Genomic DNA, 14,405 nt, shown 5'->3' with positions numbered 1-14,405 from the left:
GGCAGGATTATGAGAGTAGCCTGATTCAGCAACAGCTGCTTATCACGCGGTGGGACACAGACGCCCAAGTGTGTCAGCACTGGGCAGCCTAGGATCTGGGGGACTTCATTGATTCCCTCCTTCTCCCACAAACACTTAGTGCAGAGAGGAACATGGAGACATAAAACAGTGAATGGAAGGAGGTGGTTGAACAAGGAGAAGGATACATGTATGAGGCAGACAAGCCAGGAAGCAGTGGAAAACGTGGGCAGAATGGCTCTGCTTTGCAAGATGCACCAGATTTCGCATTGTGTTTATCCAAGCCTCTTCTCAGCAGTGCTTTCCGCTGCTTTAAACTGCTGATGTTTTCCCTTCAACTGACCTCCACATTGCTATGGTCAGCCTCTCCCGCATACCTGGTTTTAAGTACAACGTTATCTAGTCAGCCCTGCTTCATCAAACCTCTGCCTCCTCCTGCTGCTCAGGGACCCCTGTAGCAATTGCCATAGCTTTGAGGATACAGGTAGGAAGGTTATTCTCTCAGAAAGAGAACACCTGGCTGATCTATTAAGTTGTAGGAAGGTGTATGACACATGACTTTTAGTTCATTTTTACACAGAAATGCAGTAAAACCCTGAGGAAAAAAAAAACTCCTGGGAAACCAGAGCTCCTTGCATGGAATGTTGGATTTTTACAGCTAGCACATGGCCACAGAGAGTGACGAGCCTTGAGAAGGTGAAACATGTCAGGCTCTTGGTAGTAAATGGCGTAAATATTCATGACTCATTAGTACAGTTAGGGTTGCAGAGTCATGAAGATTCTTTTCAACTACTGTTAGATTTTAATGTACTCTGGGGTGTGTATCTATTACTATCAACTTACTGTGTTTGGGAGGGAAGGAATTCTGGCAGTTAGTAGGGTGAGGTCCTTAGGAGAGCACCAGATTTGTCTTTGGGCTTTATTAAATATAAGCAGTCTGAGTTCAGAACTACATATACAGATCTTACAAGGACAGGGCATTTGGTAAGATCTTTGTACTTTCAGATATTGAAAATGCTGTAAATGATGACTAAGAAGGTCAGTATTTGTTAGAAAAAAAAAGAAAGAAAAAGTCTGCTTGGTTACTGTTGCTTTCTGTTACCTGAAAATGGATTTTCTTCATGTGCAAGTTGTAGTTGTTCAGCTAGAGCCTGATTATAGAAATTAGCTTTGCTCAATCTATGCATATCCCTTGTATAACTACATTTAAAAGGATTTAATCTAATTTAGCTTCTAACTATGAAAATATATGTGTGTGTATATATATAAGCTAAACTATGATAAGTGAGGCTTAAATCTGTTTCCAGTAGTTTAATTAAGTTCATTTGAAATGACACATTTTTAGTAACTGTGTCTTGTATTGATTACTCCTGAGTGCCTGGAAGAAATCTGTTTCAATACTTAGATGATGATGGGAAGTGATAGTTTTAGATGATTTCTTGTGCAGCAGGCAGTGATACTTCCAATTCTAGCCAAACTGATAAATCAGTGGAGCCATGAGAAAAGATTGAGGTTTATGTGTTGACCTGATTTTTGAAGTAAAGGTTGGAAAGTTGTGACTGTCTGAAATAACAGTCATTTGATCCATCAACAAGCATGATAGTTTCATACCCCTCAGTCCCAGATTTGGGAAGTATTTTAAATATTGATGAGGAAGTAAATTGATGTGATACCATAAAAAGCCCCAAATCGCTGTAGAGCCTGAGAAGTAAACACCTGTGAGCGTCTGTTGACCAGTAAGTGCCTGCATTTGAAGTAGCACAGTTTTCTTCCAAGAGTTACAACAAGGTGAATGTAAATCTGCTAGGATGAAGTCTCTTCTGATAGAGGAAAAAGTAGTTTTATTTACAATATCCTTAGCAAAATGAAAATGTCATGCCATATTTTTACAGTCATTTTTTTGATTCATGCAAACTTTTCCAGAATGCTGCTCTCATTACAAATTACTGCTATGTTTGCTGTCATCTTTGGTGAAATAAAAACCGGTTTGGCATCAACAATAAGTTCCCTCAGCCATGGAATCTTGTCTCGCAGTTTCTGATTAATTACATATGCCAACATTACATGTTTTACGTGACATTTATTATTGGGGCCTGATTCATTAGAACAGACATGAAATTTTTTACAGGCCTGGAGATAAGTTGCAAATTGTACAGCTGACATTATTCTGTGTTTTAGAATTAGTAGAAAAATAGACTCCTGAGAATCTTCTAAGAAACAAGTGCCTAAAGTTAAACTCAGACTATGTTTTAATGAAAACATCTCAGTAATTATCAACTTTGGAAAATCAAATAACTTATTTAGGTGCCTAATTAGGGGCATAGAAATCCAACTGTTGTAAGAACCCAGTAAAAAAAAGAAATTGGCCAAGATTTGTTAAAATATTTTTTTATCATTTAGATCTTTCACTTCCTGATCTTCATTTTAATAGTATGTCCTTATTTCTAGTCTAAATCTGCTCCTCTCCAATTTATAGTCATCCCCTCTAGTCCTGTCACTACAAGCCTTTGTAAAAAGTCCCTCCCCAGCTTTCCTGTAGCCCCTTTCAGGTACCGGAAGGTCGCTATAAGATATCCTTGGAGCCTTTTCTTCTCCAGGCTGACCAAGCCCAACTCTCTCAGCCTGTCCTCATATGGAAGGTGCTCCAGCCCTCAGATCATCTTTGTAGCCCTCCTCTGGACCCATTCCAGCAGTTTCACATCCTTATGAGGATTCCAGAACTGGACACAGTACTCCAGATGAGGTCTTACAAGAGAGGAATAGAGGTGCAGAATCACTTCCCTCAACCTGCTGGCCGCGCTTCTTTTGACACAGCCCAGGATACATTTGGCATTATGGGCTGCAAGCATACATTGCCAGCTCACGTTGAGCTTCTCATCATCAAGCACCCCAAGTCCTTCTCTCCAGGGTAGCTCTCAATCACATAATCCCCCATCCTGTATTGAAAGCAGGGATTGCCCCGACCCAAGTGTGAGACCTTGCACTTGGCCTTGTTGAATCCCATGAGGTTCACACAGGCCCATGTCTCCAGCCTGTCCAGATCCCTCTGGATGACATCCTGTCCTTCCGGTGTGGCAACTACACCACTCAGCGTGGTGTCATCTGCTGAGGCTGCACTCAATCTTGCTGTCTGTATCATTGATAAGGGTATTAAACAGCACTGGTCCCAGTACAGACTCCTGAGGGACACCACTTGTCATGGATCTCCATCTGGACTTGGAGCCATTGGCCACTACTCTCTGAATATGACCATCCCACCAATTCCTTATCCACTGAACAGTCCACTCATCAAATCCATATCTCTCTCAATTTAGAGAGAAGGATGTTGTGAGAGACTCTGTCAAAGGCTTTACAGAAGTCCAGATAGATCACATCTGTTTTTTCCCATGTCCACTGCTGTGGTTACCCCATCGTGGAAAGCCACTAGGTTGGTCATACAGGACTTGTCCTTGATGAAGCCGTGCTGGCTGCTACTAATCAGTTTGTCAGTTACATGCATAGTGATATCACCCCTATTTTGTCTGGAATAGGGGTATTCATATTGGTTTAAGGAGAGGGAGCATTCAAAAGGAAGAGTGAGCCCTGCAGCTGTTGAGGGAGCAGTGAGTGAAATTTGGTGCACAGCTGGGAGTCGCTTGCTAGCAACGAGTGCTTGAAAAAGAAGGATAAAGAAAGCTGACATTGGGAATGGTCCATGCCTACCTTGTAGGTCACCTGTGAGGCATAGATTATTGCTTGGAAAGAAAGGAAAGTCACCATAACCAGAAATGGCTGGAGACATGAGTTTTCTCACTTGTAGAATCTGTTACTTTTTAAACACAGTCATTTATCTATGCATAGAGTTTTAAAGAGCCAACAGAATGATGCTTTGCATGGCTCTGTATTCCAGTTATATTGGAAAGAAACCCCTCTTTTGTTCTTCTTGCAGTTCATTATTTTGATATATTTTCTAATGGATAGCTTGCAGGCAGAGCAGTGCTGCTTTGTGAAGCTTAGAGCACTTTTTCAGCTGCACTGTTTCTTGGAAGATTCATGAGTTGAAGCCAAAAGAAAATATTGGCACTAAAAGCAAGAGAGAGAACTGATTGTTTAAAAAGTTACTGACATTTGTCTTTTTTTAACCCTACTCTTTTTTGTTTTAGCATTACCAGAACCTTCGCATCAGGCAAAACGGAAAAAGTGATCTTTCAGGCACTTAAAGAATTAGGTCTTCCCAGTGGAAAGGTATTTAGTGGTTTTGAACAACTTTTTTTTGTGTACTAATAAACTTATGAATCATTCACATTTGTAGCTGTGATCTAAGTCATTTACATCACATAAAAACTGTTGTTCATGACTAATTTATTAATCACTATAGGTTGTTTACTAAATACAGAATGGAATTCAATCTGTATGATATCGTGGTCCTTAAACCTCTTGGAAGAGGCTTCCATTCTTTTCTGTAATGAACTACCTTTCATTCATTTATACAAAGTATATAAGCACAGAACATGTACGTAATACTTTTTTTGTTCCATGCTGTCCTCTCAATTGCTGTCTTTTACTCCTTCTGCTCTTTGCTCCCCAGCACTGGAGAACTGCTGTCTAGGTCTGTCCTGCTGGAAGCAGGAGCCCCTGCCAGCAGCCCCAAGAGAGGTAGCAGCTAGTTACAGTTGCAGCTTGGGTTTTTTCTGCTTTACTACCCAGTGTCCCTTTCATTTTGGAGGCTCCAGCTCTTGGTTCTTAGCCTCTCTGCAGCAAGCACCTGGTGAGACCAATGAGGGGCAGCTCTGCATGCTCAGCAGCTGGTTCCAGCCGGGGAGAGTGGGTGTAGAAAAACATGACTCCTCATCTGTAGCAGTGCCTGGCACTTGAGGTGAAATTTTTCCTCACTGCTGCAGTTCTTATTTTGTTCAGAGGAGAGCATGATACTGAATGTGTTAGCCATGTGTTCCATCCTTCAAGGAAGTTTTACGTGCCCCTGTATGAGAACTGCTTTGCTTTTTGAAAGCGTTGTACTAAACCTGGCATTTTTCTCCATGTTCCCTGGATTTATTATAAGTAACCTGAGGTTTGTACACTATTTTGGACTTTTGGTATTTTTTTAAGCTTCAGAATTAAAATAAAGACTGTTTTGCCGTTCCATGTTTGCATAGAATTAATGGTACTATGAGGTCAGAATATAGGTACATCAAACAGATCTATGATAAAGATGAGTTAAGAGCTGTTTTCAGAAAATACAAAAAAAACTAGGTAATCATATACTAGGCAAAGAGCTAAAAAAGATCTCAGTTGCTTTTTCTGATATAAAATACGCTCTCAAGATAAGGACACATAAGCTGTCTTTTGTTGGATAAATGTATTTTTGCATTTTGTTGCAGAATGATGAAATTGAGCCTGCAGCATTTACTTATGAGAAATTTTATGAGCTCACCCAAAAGATATGTCCCCGAACTGACATAGAGGACCTATTTAAGAAGATGTAAGTTGAAATTTAATGCAATCTTGCTTTAAACTATTTTTGCTGTATTTTTAGACCAGACCTAATAGTGACAGAACACTGTAAAGATTATTTAACCTTGAATCCTAGTAGCATCAGCATTATTTTAAGACAAACTCAAGTGTATGTTTTTTCCCTTCCTTTCCTCTTAGATTGTTAATGTAAAAGTTCACTCTGTATTTTAAAGCAACTTTTACATGAGTTAGAGGAAGCACCTGGAACTTTTTTTTTTTTTGCATTGGCTTTACTAACTACTGTAATTTTAACTTGCTCCTTTAGGTGTTTAACACATTATGTGAACTAACAAAATTAAATAAGAAATTTGAAGTTTAAAGTTTCTTCATTCAATTTATTCTCAGCTGGAGGACTTACATGTTGTTTTATGAAGTAATGTTTGTTAAGTAGTAGGAATTATGGGAGTTATACTGTGCTGAGCACAGACAGTATGTTTTCTGTGACTGTTCATTTTGAGGTTGTAGAGATATTTCAGGTAGAAGAGTAGGTGGGTTTAAAAGTATCAACAATGTCAACATGTAAATCGTACCTACTGTAGCATCATATATGAAAACTTACATTCTCTAATGAATTTTTTTTCAGCAATGGAGACAAAACTGATTATTTAACGGTAGACCAATTAGTGAGCTTTCTAAATGAAGTAAGCTTTTTCATACATTAACTACCATACAAGTCTGTCTGCAGTGGCTTGCTTCTTCCAGTCTTTCCATTGCATGAATCATGTCATTATTTGCTATGCTTTTGAGCTGCTGATCTTTCCATTATGGTAACATCCAGGTGCAAAAATCAGCTCCAACCTTGTATGTTGTGCTTTCTACATGTTGGCTTTGCAGACTGCATCTGTTGATTACTTGCTACTGTGTTGTGTTACATGTGTTTTATACGTTTTATACTGTTACATTCAATTCCATTTCAACTAAAAGACACCCAATGTTTTATAATAAGCAAACACTTTACCTGTAGGCTGTAGCTAAATATATCTGCTAATCCTTCTGAATAATACAAAAAATAAAGTGGGCTTCTATAAACAGTTTTGTATTGTTTTAGCATTTCTTTTTACAGAATTAGAAGCCTTATTCTGTGAGCAGTATTGGATAAAGATACATCTTGACAGTTACATTCACCACAACAAATTTTGCAATTAGAAATCTTGTAGATAGCACTTTAGTTGGTGGCCAGAGCTGGAGCATATTAGTGAAATGGTTTTATAGGGTAGGGTGTTCATTGTAATAACTAAAACTAATGCCTTTGGCTCTGTGCTGGAGGTCTTTTGGTCTCCAAATAGAGTTTGAACTTCTGCTCATGGTTTGAAAGGCACTAAATGACTCAGAATCTCCCTCCTGAAGTGATCATTTCTGTCCCCCTGACAGGTGGCCAGCACTGTAATTAGCAGTGGAGTTTAATGCTGGAAAATATAAAAAGATTATTATCATTAAGTAGGAGAGGGGAGTTACTTGGCAGAGCAATTCTTTGTGAAAGTCTTTAACTTAAATTGTTTGGAATTCAGTAACCTCCAAGGCACGTTGCAGAACCTCTAAGTGTTATGGGATTTTAAGGGAGTATGAGGATACATTACTGGGTATGTGTGGATAGTGAGCTGCTTTCCTGGAGTTTTTCCAGGTCTCTATTTGACTTCTAAATGCTCCTGGCTGACAACTGATTTTATTCTGTATCAGTATTAAAGCTTCTGGGAAGTTTTTAGAAATTTAATTATTGTCAGACAAGGAGTATGTTATCTAGGTCTTCTGTTCTTTAAAGTCGAATTTTGAAAAAAGAAAATGTAGTAGAAAAAGAACTGAGATCACTTCTATTGAGATTTGCTTCTGCCATTCATTTGCAGCAATAAATTAATAAACCCAGTAACTGTCAAAACGGAAATTCAATAGTCTGACCAGGAACGATCCTTTCTCCTGTGAAGGAGGTATGAGGGAATCCTTTTCTTTCCCACTGCTTCCCCTCTTTCCCAGTTCCTTGCTCTTCCTCTGTTCTTTCCTCGCTTCCATTCACTTGTTCTTCCTACCTCCTTCCCACTCTCTCTCTCGCTTTTTCTGTCACCCTCTGTTTTTCACACTACAAAAGGACACAGTTCTCACCACTGCACAGGGCAGATTCAAGAGGCAAAACTGGCTCAAGGACACTGTTAGCTGCTGCACGTCTCATTTTGTACCCACTCAGAGAGGAGACTGGAGGCCAGGTTGGGGTGGCTAAACAGTCTTTCTCTCTTTGCAGAACCATACAGGCATTCCTTCTCCCTGTGCTTTCAGATGGTTTGCCCTCATATGGCTAAGAATGACCTGTCTAATATGGTAAAGAGAACAATCAAATGCAACTTTGTTAGACATACACAGTTAGTCCTGGGCATGTTGTCTTTTCTAGATGCTTTTAGCTTTGGTCAGCTTTTGTGTTATGACTTCCCTGTGCCAGCAAGCTCAGTAGTGCAGAACGTTTCCCCAGGAGACACTCAAAAAGATTCTTCCTTTTTTTTTTAAGTAAAATTTCATTAGCTGTCAATTTTGCTTTATTTTTTTAAACTAAGTAAACATAAAGACGTGCTTTTGTTCAAATGGAAAATCAATAATGAGCAGTGATCATCGCTACAAGAATACTTTGTTCATAGCTCTTTTCAGTAACTCTGGGTTTCTTTCTCAAGAGACTTTTTGCTTTATCGCATTTATTTTCTTTTGTTTGCCTATGACTATGGAAGAGAGAGAGTTGCAAAGAGCACTTTTCTTGAGTTAAGAGTCTTCCCTACTATTTCATACAGTTTTTTTTAAGTGGTGTATTGTCACTAATGATATAAAGCTTGTCCGTTGTCACAGTAGACTGTGCCGTTTGCATGCCAGTGTTGTGTTGCTGTTGTGTGTTGCTTAGCAAGTTATGTCCTGCATCTGTCTGCTCTCATATCATATTTCATCTGATTTTTACTTGAATATCCAGACAGCTGATCTGTAGTGAATGAAACTGCTGTATTTTAGAGGCTGCAGACTGCCAGTAGCATTACTTAATCCCTCCTTAATTGCATGGTTAAATTGGCATTGGTTGTAATTTCTTGGAATTAATTAAGCACATGCACCACTGTAATGATTTTAAGAAAAGTGATCAAGTGCTTCTTTTTTATTGGATATTGCGTTTTTCATGAGAAACTGTCAAAAAATTTACACATAAGGAATTACAGCAAATGCTGATAGTGCTGTGTCAAGCCGTACCAACACCATCCTGCCCACTCCAAGTAATTGATTACCAGTATGGGGGTGGCTTGTTACATTTCTAAATCCTGCTTAAAGTAAAGCTTGAAAACTGTGCACCTACTGGGGTAAAGAGTGTTTCCACAGTCATATTTATTTCCTTGTTTTATTGCATCTGCTTACATGCCACTACTCCTTTCAATTCTGGTTTTAATTTTCTTTTAATGGAGAATCAGGCACACAGTGTGCAGCTCTAATCCAGCATGGAGAGAAATAAAAGTTACATAGCACATTATTAAGTGAAAACTTAAAAACTCTTGAGTTTTAGTAGTACATTAGAATTCACTGCTAAATTTTATCTAAATATTACATGAATTATGAAATCCTAATATTATAAATTACTGTGAAGTGAAGAGATGATACAGTGAAGCTCTAAAGTTGTACATATTTCTTCTGAGAACCTGTGCTGGTTTTTTGAGTAGTTCGTAGCACAATGCTTCCATGATGCACAAATAATCACCAGTAGTTGCATATTTTTAAACTTTGGGTTTAAATTCTATATTTATAGTATAGCTTTATTTTACTTTTAATTTTAATGTTACCGATAGATACTGCTGAAGACATGCATTTTTTGCAGAGGTGATTACAGTGCCGTCAGTCAAGGTACTAGTTTACAAAAGAGACAGGAAGAGAGAGAATTTACAAAGAGAGATTTAGCTGTTTATTGTCAACATTTCATTTGTACATACGCCACGTGCAGTCATTATTTTCATGAACAAGCAAAAGGAAGACTAGTTATACAATTGCACTGGATTGGTTTTACAAAATATTTTTATAATGAAACTGCCTAGGTTTCTTATTAAAGGTAGAGTTAATTTTCTGTCTAAAGCAGAAGTTACTGTTGAATAGTTTGTAAGTTTTAGGGGCTCTTTTTTTTTTTTTTAAATGTTGCTTCTTTCTTTCTCATCTGCAGTAATGAAATGCTCTTGGATGATAGCCATGCACTATATTGTTTTGCTGAATTCCATTGTTTTCTAACCTTAGCATCAACGAGATCCTCGGCTCAATGAAATTTTATTTCCCTTTTATGACACAAAAAGAGCAATGCAGATAATTGAGACATATGAGCCAGATGAAGACTTGAAGAGTAAAGGTAAATGTGGGAGGGAATTCAGTATTCACTGGTTTTAGGCATTTGGGGAATTCATTCCAAATCATCCAAACTTTAAAAAGTGAGCTTACGGTCCTTGTAGTCAGGGGGCAAGCACTTGTTTGGCCAGCCAGGAAACTGATCTGCTGAAAAGTACTTCCCCCTCAAAATCAGTGATTCTTTAGAAGGATTGTTTCCCTTATCCAGGTTACAGCATGGCTACAAACACAGCCCTCCCAGTACAAGATGGGAGAGGCTAGGATTGAGTAATTGAGTAAATACAGAAAAACATGGAGACTCCTTCTAGTAACAGGGCAACATGTATGTGGCTGTGGCCAAGCTCTCAGAGAGACTACAAAGCTGTACAGATATCATGTAAATATGGAAAATAATTTGCCATGTATGCTATTGGATATGCGTCCACCTTCTTATAATACTATCTGTATAATGCTTGAGGGCAGCAGCCTAGCTTTAGGACAGGATATTTTATGTGGTGCATTGAAAAATATTCTCTCTGAGCAAGAAGATTGCAGGAAGCATCTTCAAGCCATTCTTGGATTGCTCATGTTCTGAGCTGCTGTGGACGCTGGAGATGCCAGTGGTTGAACTCAGCTTGCGATTCTTAACACATTATGCTGAAATAGCTGTGTTGAGATCAACTGCAGAAATTAAAAATATTGCTATCCTTATCTGTCCTCCCTGCCCTATTGCTGGAAGTTACTGTCGTCATAGCATGCAGAGGAGGAGACTGCAGCTCTGCAAAGCCCATAGAACTTCAGTCATCTTAACAGGAATCCACTTTGGCAAAACATTCAGGCTAACGTATCAAGCTAACACCGGAGAAGCTGAATAACTTTTGCACACCCGCTAATGCTGCCCCTGCTGATGAAGGATATGCAAAGCAGACAACAGAAGGAGGCAGTATCTTAAATTGCTTCAGTAAATCCTGAGGCAGCTCTTGCCCGCTGCTTGTTGGGTTCCCTTTGTGCCTTTCTGCTTCCTTATGATCACAGGTGTTGACACCAACCATGTCTTCTGCAGGAACAATTGCCCCTTTCACTTTCTCTGGGCTAGTGGTTGAGATGAGGTTATGGTTGTCCTCCTCAGTCTAGAAACTTAAGGAATCTTGCTATAGCTGGATGTGTAGCTTTCACCATTCCTTGTTATGCTTTAGTCCTTTTGACCAAACTGCTAAAGGAAGAGCTTGTACTGTATATGCTACTCCAGATGCTGTGTTTTACACTGAGTTAATAGATTGATCTTTTAGTCCTGTGAAGACATGGACTTTCCAGGAATCACCTGGGAGAGAGAGAAAGATTTCTCTTGCCTGGGACTCATTTATAAACATTATGAGGGTTTTCCACTCACAGGCAACATGGCTTATTTATATTCCTCTCTTCGTGAAGTAGAATTCTCCAAGTATCAATTACTTGATTTTAGTCGACTCTATCCATTTTTATATTTTTTTAAAGGCACTCATCTGTGACTCCTCCTGATGCTAGTGCTTTTTAAATATTTTCCAAAATGAAGAAGGTCTACTGGTGTAGCTGCCACCTGTTTAGGATGGAAGATGTAAAAATATGCTTTATGAATATGGAAATTAATCTAGAACTGGAAAATTATGTTCAGTAATTCCTGAAGAAGAGGATTTTGCAAGCACTAAGCTGTAGCAAGGGAATGATATTGGTTTATTTTTTCAGCCGGTAATTGAATCTTTGCTAACTATTTAGCTTCTTTCTTTGTTTTATATTTCTATGGGTTTAAATAATAAAGAGGGTAAATCTGCTGCAGGGATAGGGTTAGAGAGTAATAACAGAACAATGTCAGTGTCCTTTTACAGTGTTCCTCCACTGATCATATTCACTGATGCAGATTTTATCCAAATGCAATCAATAGGATAGCGAGATGATTTCATGTAACATGTTGAAATGTAGTGTGTAAGGAAGGCAAAAATTTATCTTAGCAGTGACTGTGCTCTGCAGTTCCTTTCCAGTTTTTCTTAGATATAACTTGCAAAATAACAGAGCAAAACAGTGAGGCTCAACTGCTTTTTTTCTGCTAAGTCAGGTAGTTTAAGAAAAAAGGCTGATGTACAACAAGGCAGTAACAATAAAACACTGACTCTTCCTCAGTTACGTTTCAGTAACAGAAGGAAGAAGTAAAGCTGAACAAGTTAACGCTGTGCAGTTTAGTTCCTGCTCAGGAACATTACAAAGGCAAATTCTTCCACCTGGTGAGTGTATTTAAAAAAATAGAAAGTCCAATCTGTTGAGGACATAGAGCTCTGTTAAGTTGCTGAAGTCTCAGCCATGATTTGTATAGAGCACCTGCCCAGCTGTGACTTTTTTCCACTAGATGATGCACTAAAAGTGCATATAATCTGAGATATTTTGTGCTGCTGCTCTTCGGTTCTCAGTGATTAACAAAATAAAAAAATTCTATTAAGTTGAAGATTCCATTTCACCCCCATTTTTTCCCCCTTCCAAACCTCAGAATCAGCTGAGAGGATTTGAATAAGATGTTCCAGTACAGTTCACCTCTGGCTGACACCAAACACAGAAAATTTGAGCTCCAGTAGATGATTTTTTAGAAAGCTAGGTGCAGAATGGAAAAGAGGATTACTGGGGTACTCTGTATAAGAGAAAAGTTGTCTTAAGCAAAATAAAAGTAGGACCGCTGTAACCTGTGCCTTAACAATAGCTGAGTGTTATATGACTTAAGGGAAAGCAGTCTCTGAATTAGTGCTAGACAACTGTTCTTAGCAGTCACTATCAGTAATCCCTTCTTCCCTACCTCAGATAATTTTTTAGACTCTTGGCCACTTTAAAACTGATATTGCAGTAGTGATTATTCTTACTTTATTTTCATTAAAATTTATCCCTTTGTTTATATTTTTTGTACTTTATTAAGCATGTAACAGCAGAGAAATAAGATGTTATGAATTCTGTCATTATACAGGAATAAATCTATATTTGAAACAGTGGACTTGAAGCTATCTTAGATTTTCCTGAGATAATCTAATTCCTTTGCAAATGAACACATGCAGACCATTTCAGGTTCATCTCCACTTGTTTTTGACAGCAGAAAACAGTCTCAGCACATGCTGCAAGCTGATTAACAGTGATTAGCACAGTCAGGACAGGACTAAATATGAAAGAGGGGAGAAATTTACCATAGAAGACAGATACACACAAGCTCACAATTTCTGGTTCACAAAATACCAGACCAAAAAATTGCTGGGAGTATTTTGAGGAGGTGTCTCGACTTATTTACCTTCTTAACATCCCCTGGATGCCTTAGGTCTGCTAATGGTGAGTGGTGAACATAGGATATTGGGCTAGGTGGGCACCTGATGTTTTTCTTCTGTTATCTGGGAACACAGTGGCAGATTTTGCATCAGGGACACAGTTGCTGGTTAGCTTGAAGCACTAAGCTTCGGTTTGCTTGCAGAAGCCTGTGTAAACATAGCTTTTGTGCTAGGGTTCCTGTTCCGTGAGACAGTTTGATTCCTGTCCACTGTACATTTCTAGTAGTAATCTACCATGCTTTCTTCTTCCTTCTAGGTGTCATATCAAGCGATGGGTTTTGCAGATACTTGATGTCAGATGAAAATGCCCCAGTTTTCCTAGACCGTTTGGAATTATATCAAGAAATGGATCATCCTTTGGCTCATTATTTCATCAGTTCCTCTCACAATACATATTTAACAGGCAGGCAGTTTGGTGGCAAGTCTTCGGTGGAGATGTACAGACAAGTGCTTTTGGCTGGATGCAGGTTGGAAGCAGGAGATAACAGCCTTTAGTATTTGTGAATCTAATACTTCGAACCTATGTAGTATACCTTGGTGGTGATATATTGCGTAATTGAACATATATATTAGTGTGGTAAATGAACACATACACAGTCAAGACACTTTTTCTTGAAAAAAAAGTTGAAAGGCAGTAGAATGTAGAAGCTGATGTCAGGGGAGGGTTTTACAACTTAAGTTTGATTTCAGAATAACAGCTGAAGAATTTCGGAGGACTCTGCTTTGTATTTAAGAAGTTTATACGTAAATGAGAATCAGTTAGATTTCCTGCTTTATTTCTTGACATACTGAAATGTGTCACGGTTAACTGAGTAAGATAATGAGTTAGAGATTGTTACAGTGCAAAAAACTTTATTCATATATACATACTATATTGAATGTAGTATACTTAAAGTTATAAAAGCAGTCTGAAATTACACCTGTGCAGCTTTGAAGGAGTTGTATAATGCCTAGAACTGCATTGTAACTCACTGCTCTGAACATCACTTCTCAGAACTTGTTCAGAGTAGCTTGCCCATACTGAGACACTAAGGAAGCTGACATGAATTTTCTTGGGCCCTTAGGTGTGTTGAGCTGGACTGTTGGGATGGCAAAGGTGAAGACCAAGAACCAATAATCACCCATGGAAAAGCAATGTGTACAGATATCCTTTTCAAGGTAAATGGTTGACCTCTACACCTGGCAGTAAGCCCCAGTAGAACCCCTGAACAAAAATCCATGCAGGGTACCCTCACCTCCTCAGCACCCAGA

General features: G+C 38.7%; 1 protein-coding gene across 7 annotated transcripts in view; it reads left to right on the top strand.

The window, feature by feature from the left end:
* Window positions 1-14,405, top strand: part of PLCB4 (phospholipase C beta 4) — a 201,430-nt gene that overhangs the window by 129,408 nt on the left and 57,617 nt on the right. For all 7 annotated transcript variants that reach the window (XM_069850180.1, XM_069850178.1, XM_069850177.1 and 4 more), the window contains 6 exons: window positions 4,161-4,242; window positions 5,379-5,479; window positions 6,095-6,152; window positions 9,742-9,850; window positions 13,411-13,621; window positions 14,219-14,312. In XM_069850180.1, the coding sequence (XP_069706281.1) occupies window positions 4,161-4,242; window positions 5,379-5,479; window positions 6,095-6,152; window positions 9,742-9,850; window positions 13,411-13,621; window positions 14,219-14,312 (655 nt within the window). The remainder of the gene's footprint in view (window positions 1-4,160; window positions 4,243-5,378; window positions 5,480-6,094; window positions 6,153-9,741; window positions 9,851-13,410; window positions 13,622-14,218; window positions 14,313-14,405) is intronic.

Source organism: Phaenicophaeus curvirostris, chromosome 2 (assembly GCF_032191515.1).
Source record: "Phaenicophaeus curvirostris isolate KB17595 chromosome 2, BPBGC_Pcur_1.0, whole genome shotgun sequence".
NCBI classification, from domain to species: domain Eukaryota; kingdom Metazoa; phylum Chordata; class Aves; order Cuculiformes; family Cuculidae; genus Phaenicophaeus; species Phaenicophaeus curvirostris.
The sequence above is the reverse complement of the archived record's forward strand: the minus strand, read 5'-3'. Positions and strand labels throughout refer to the sequence as shown.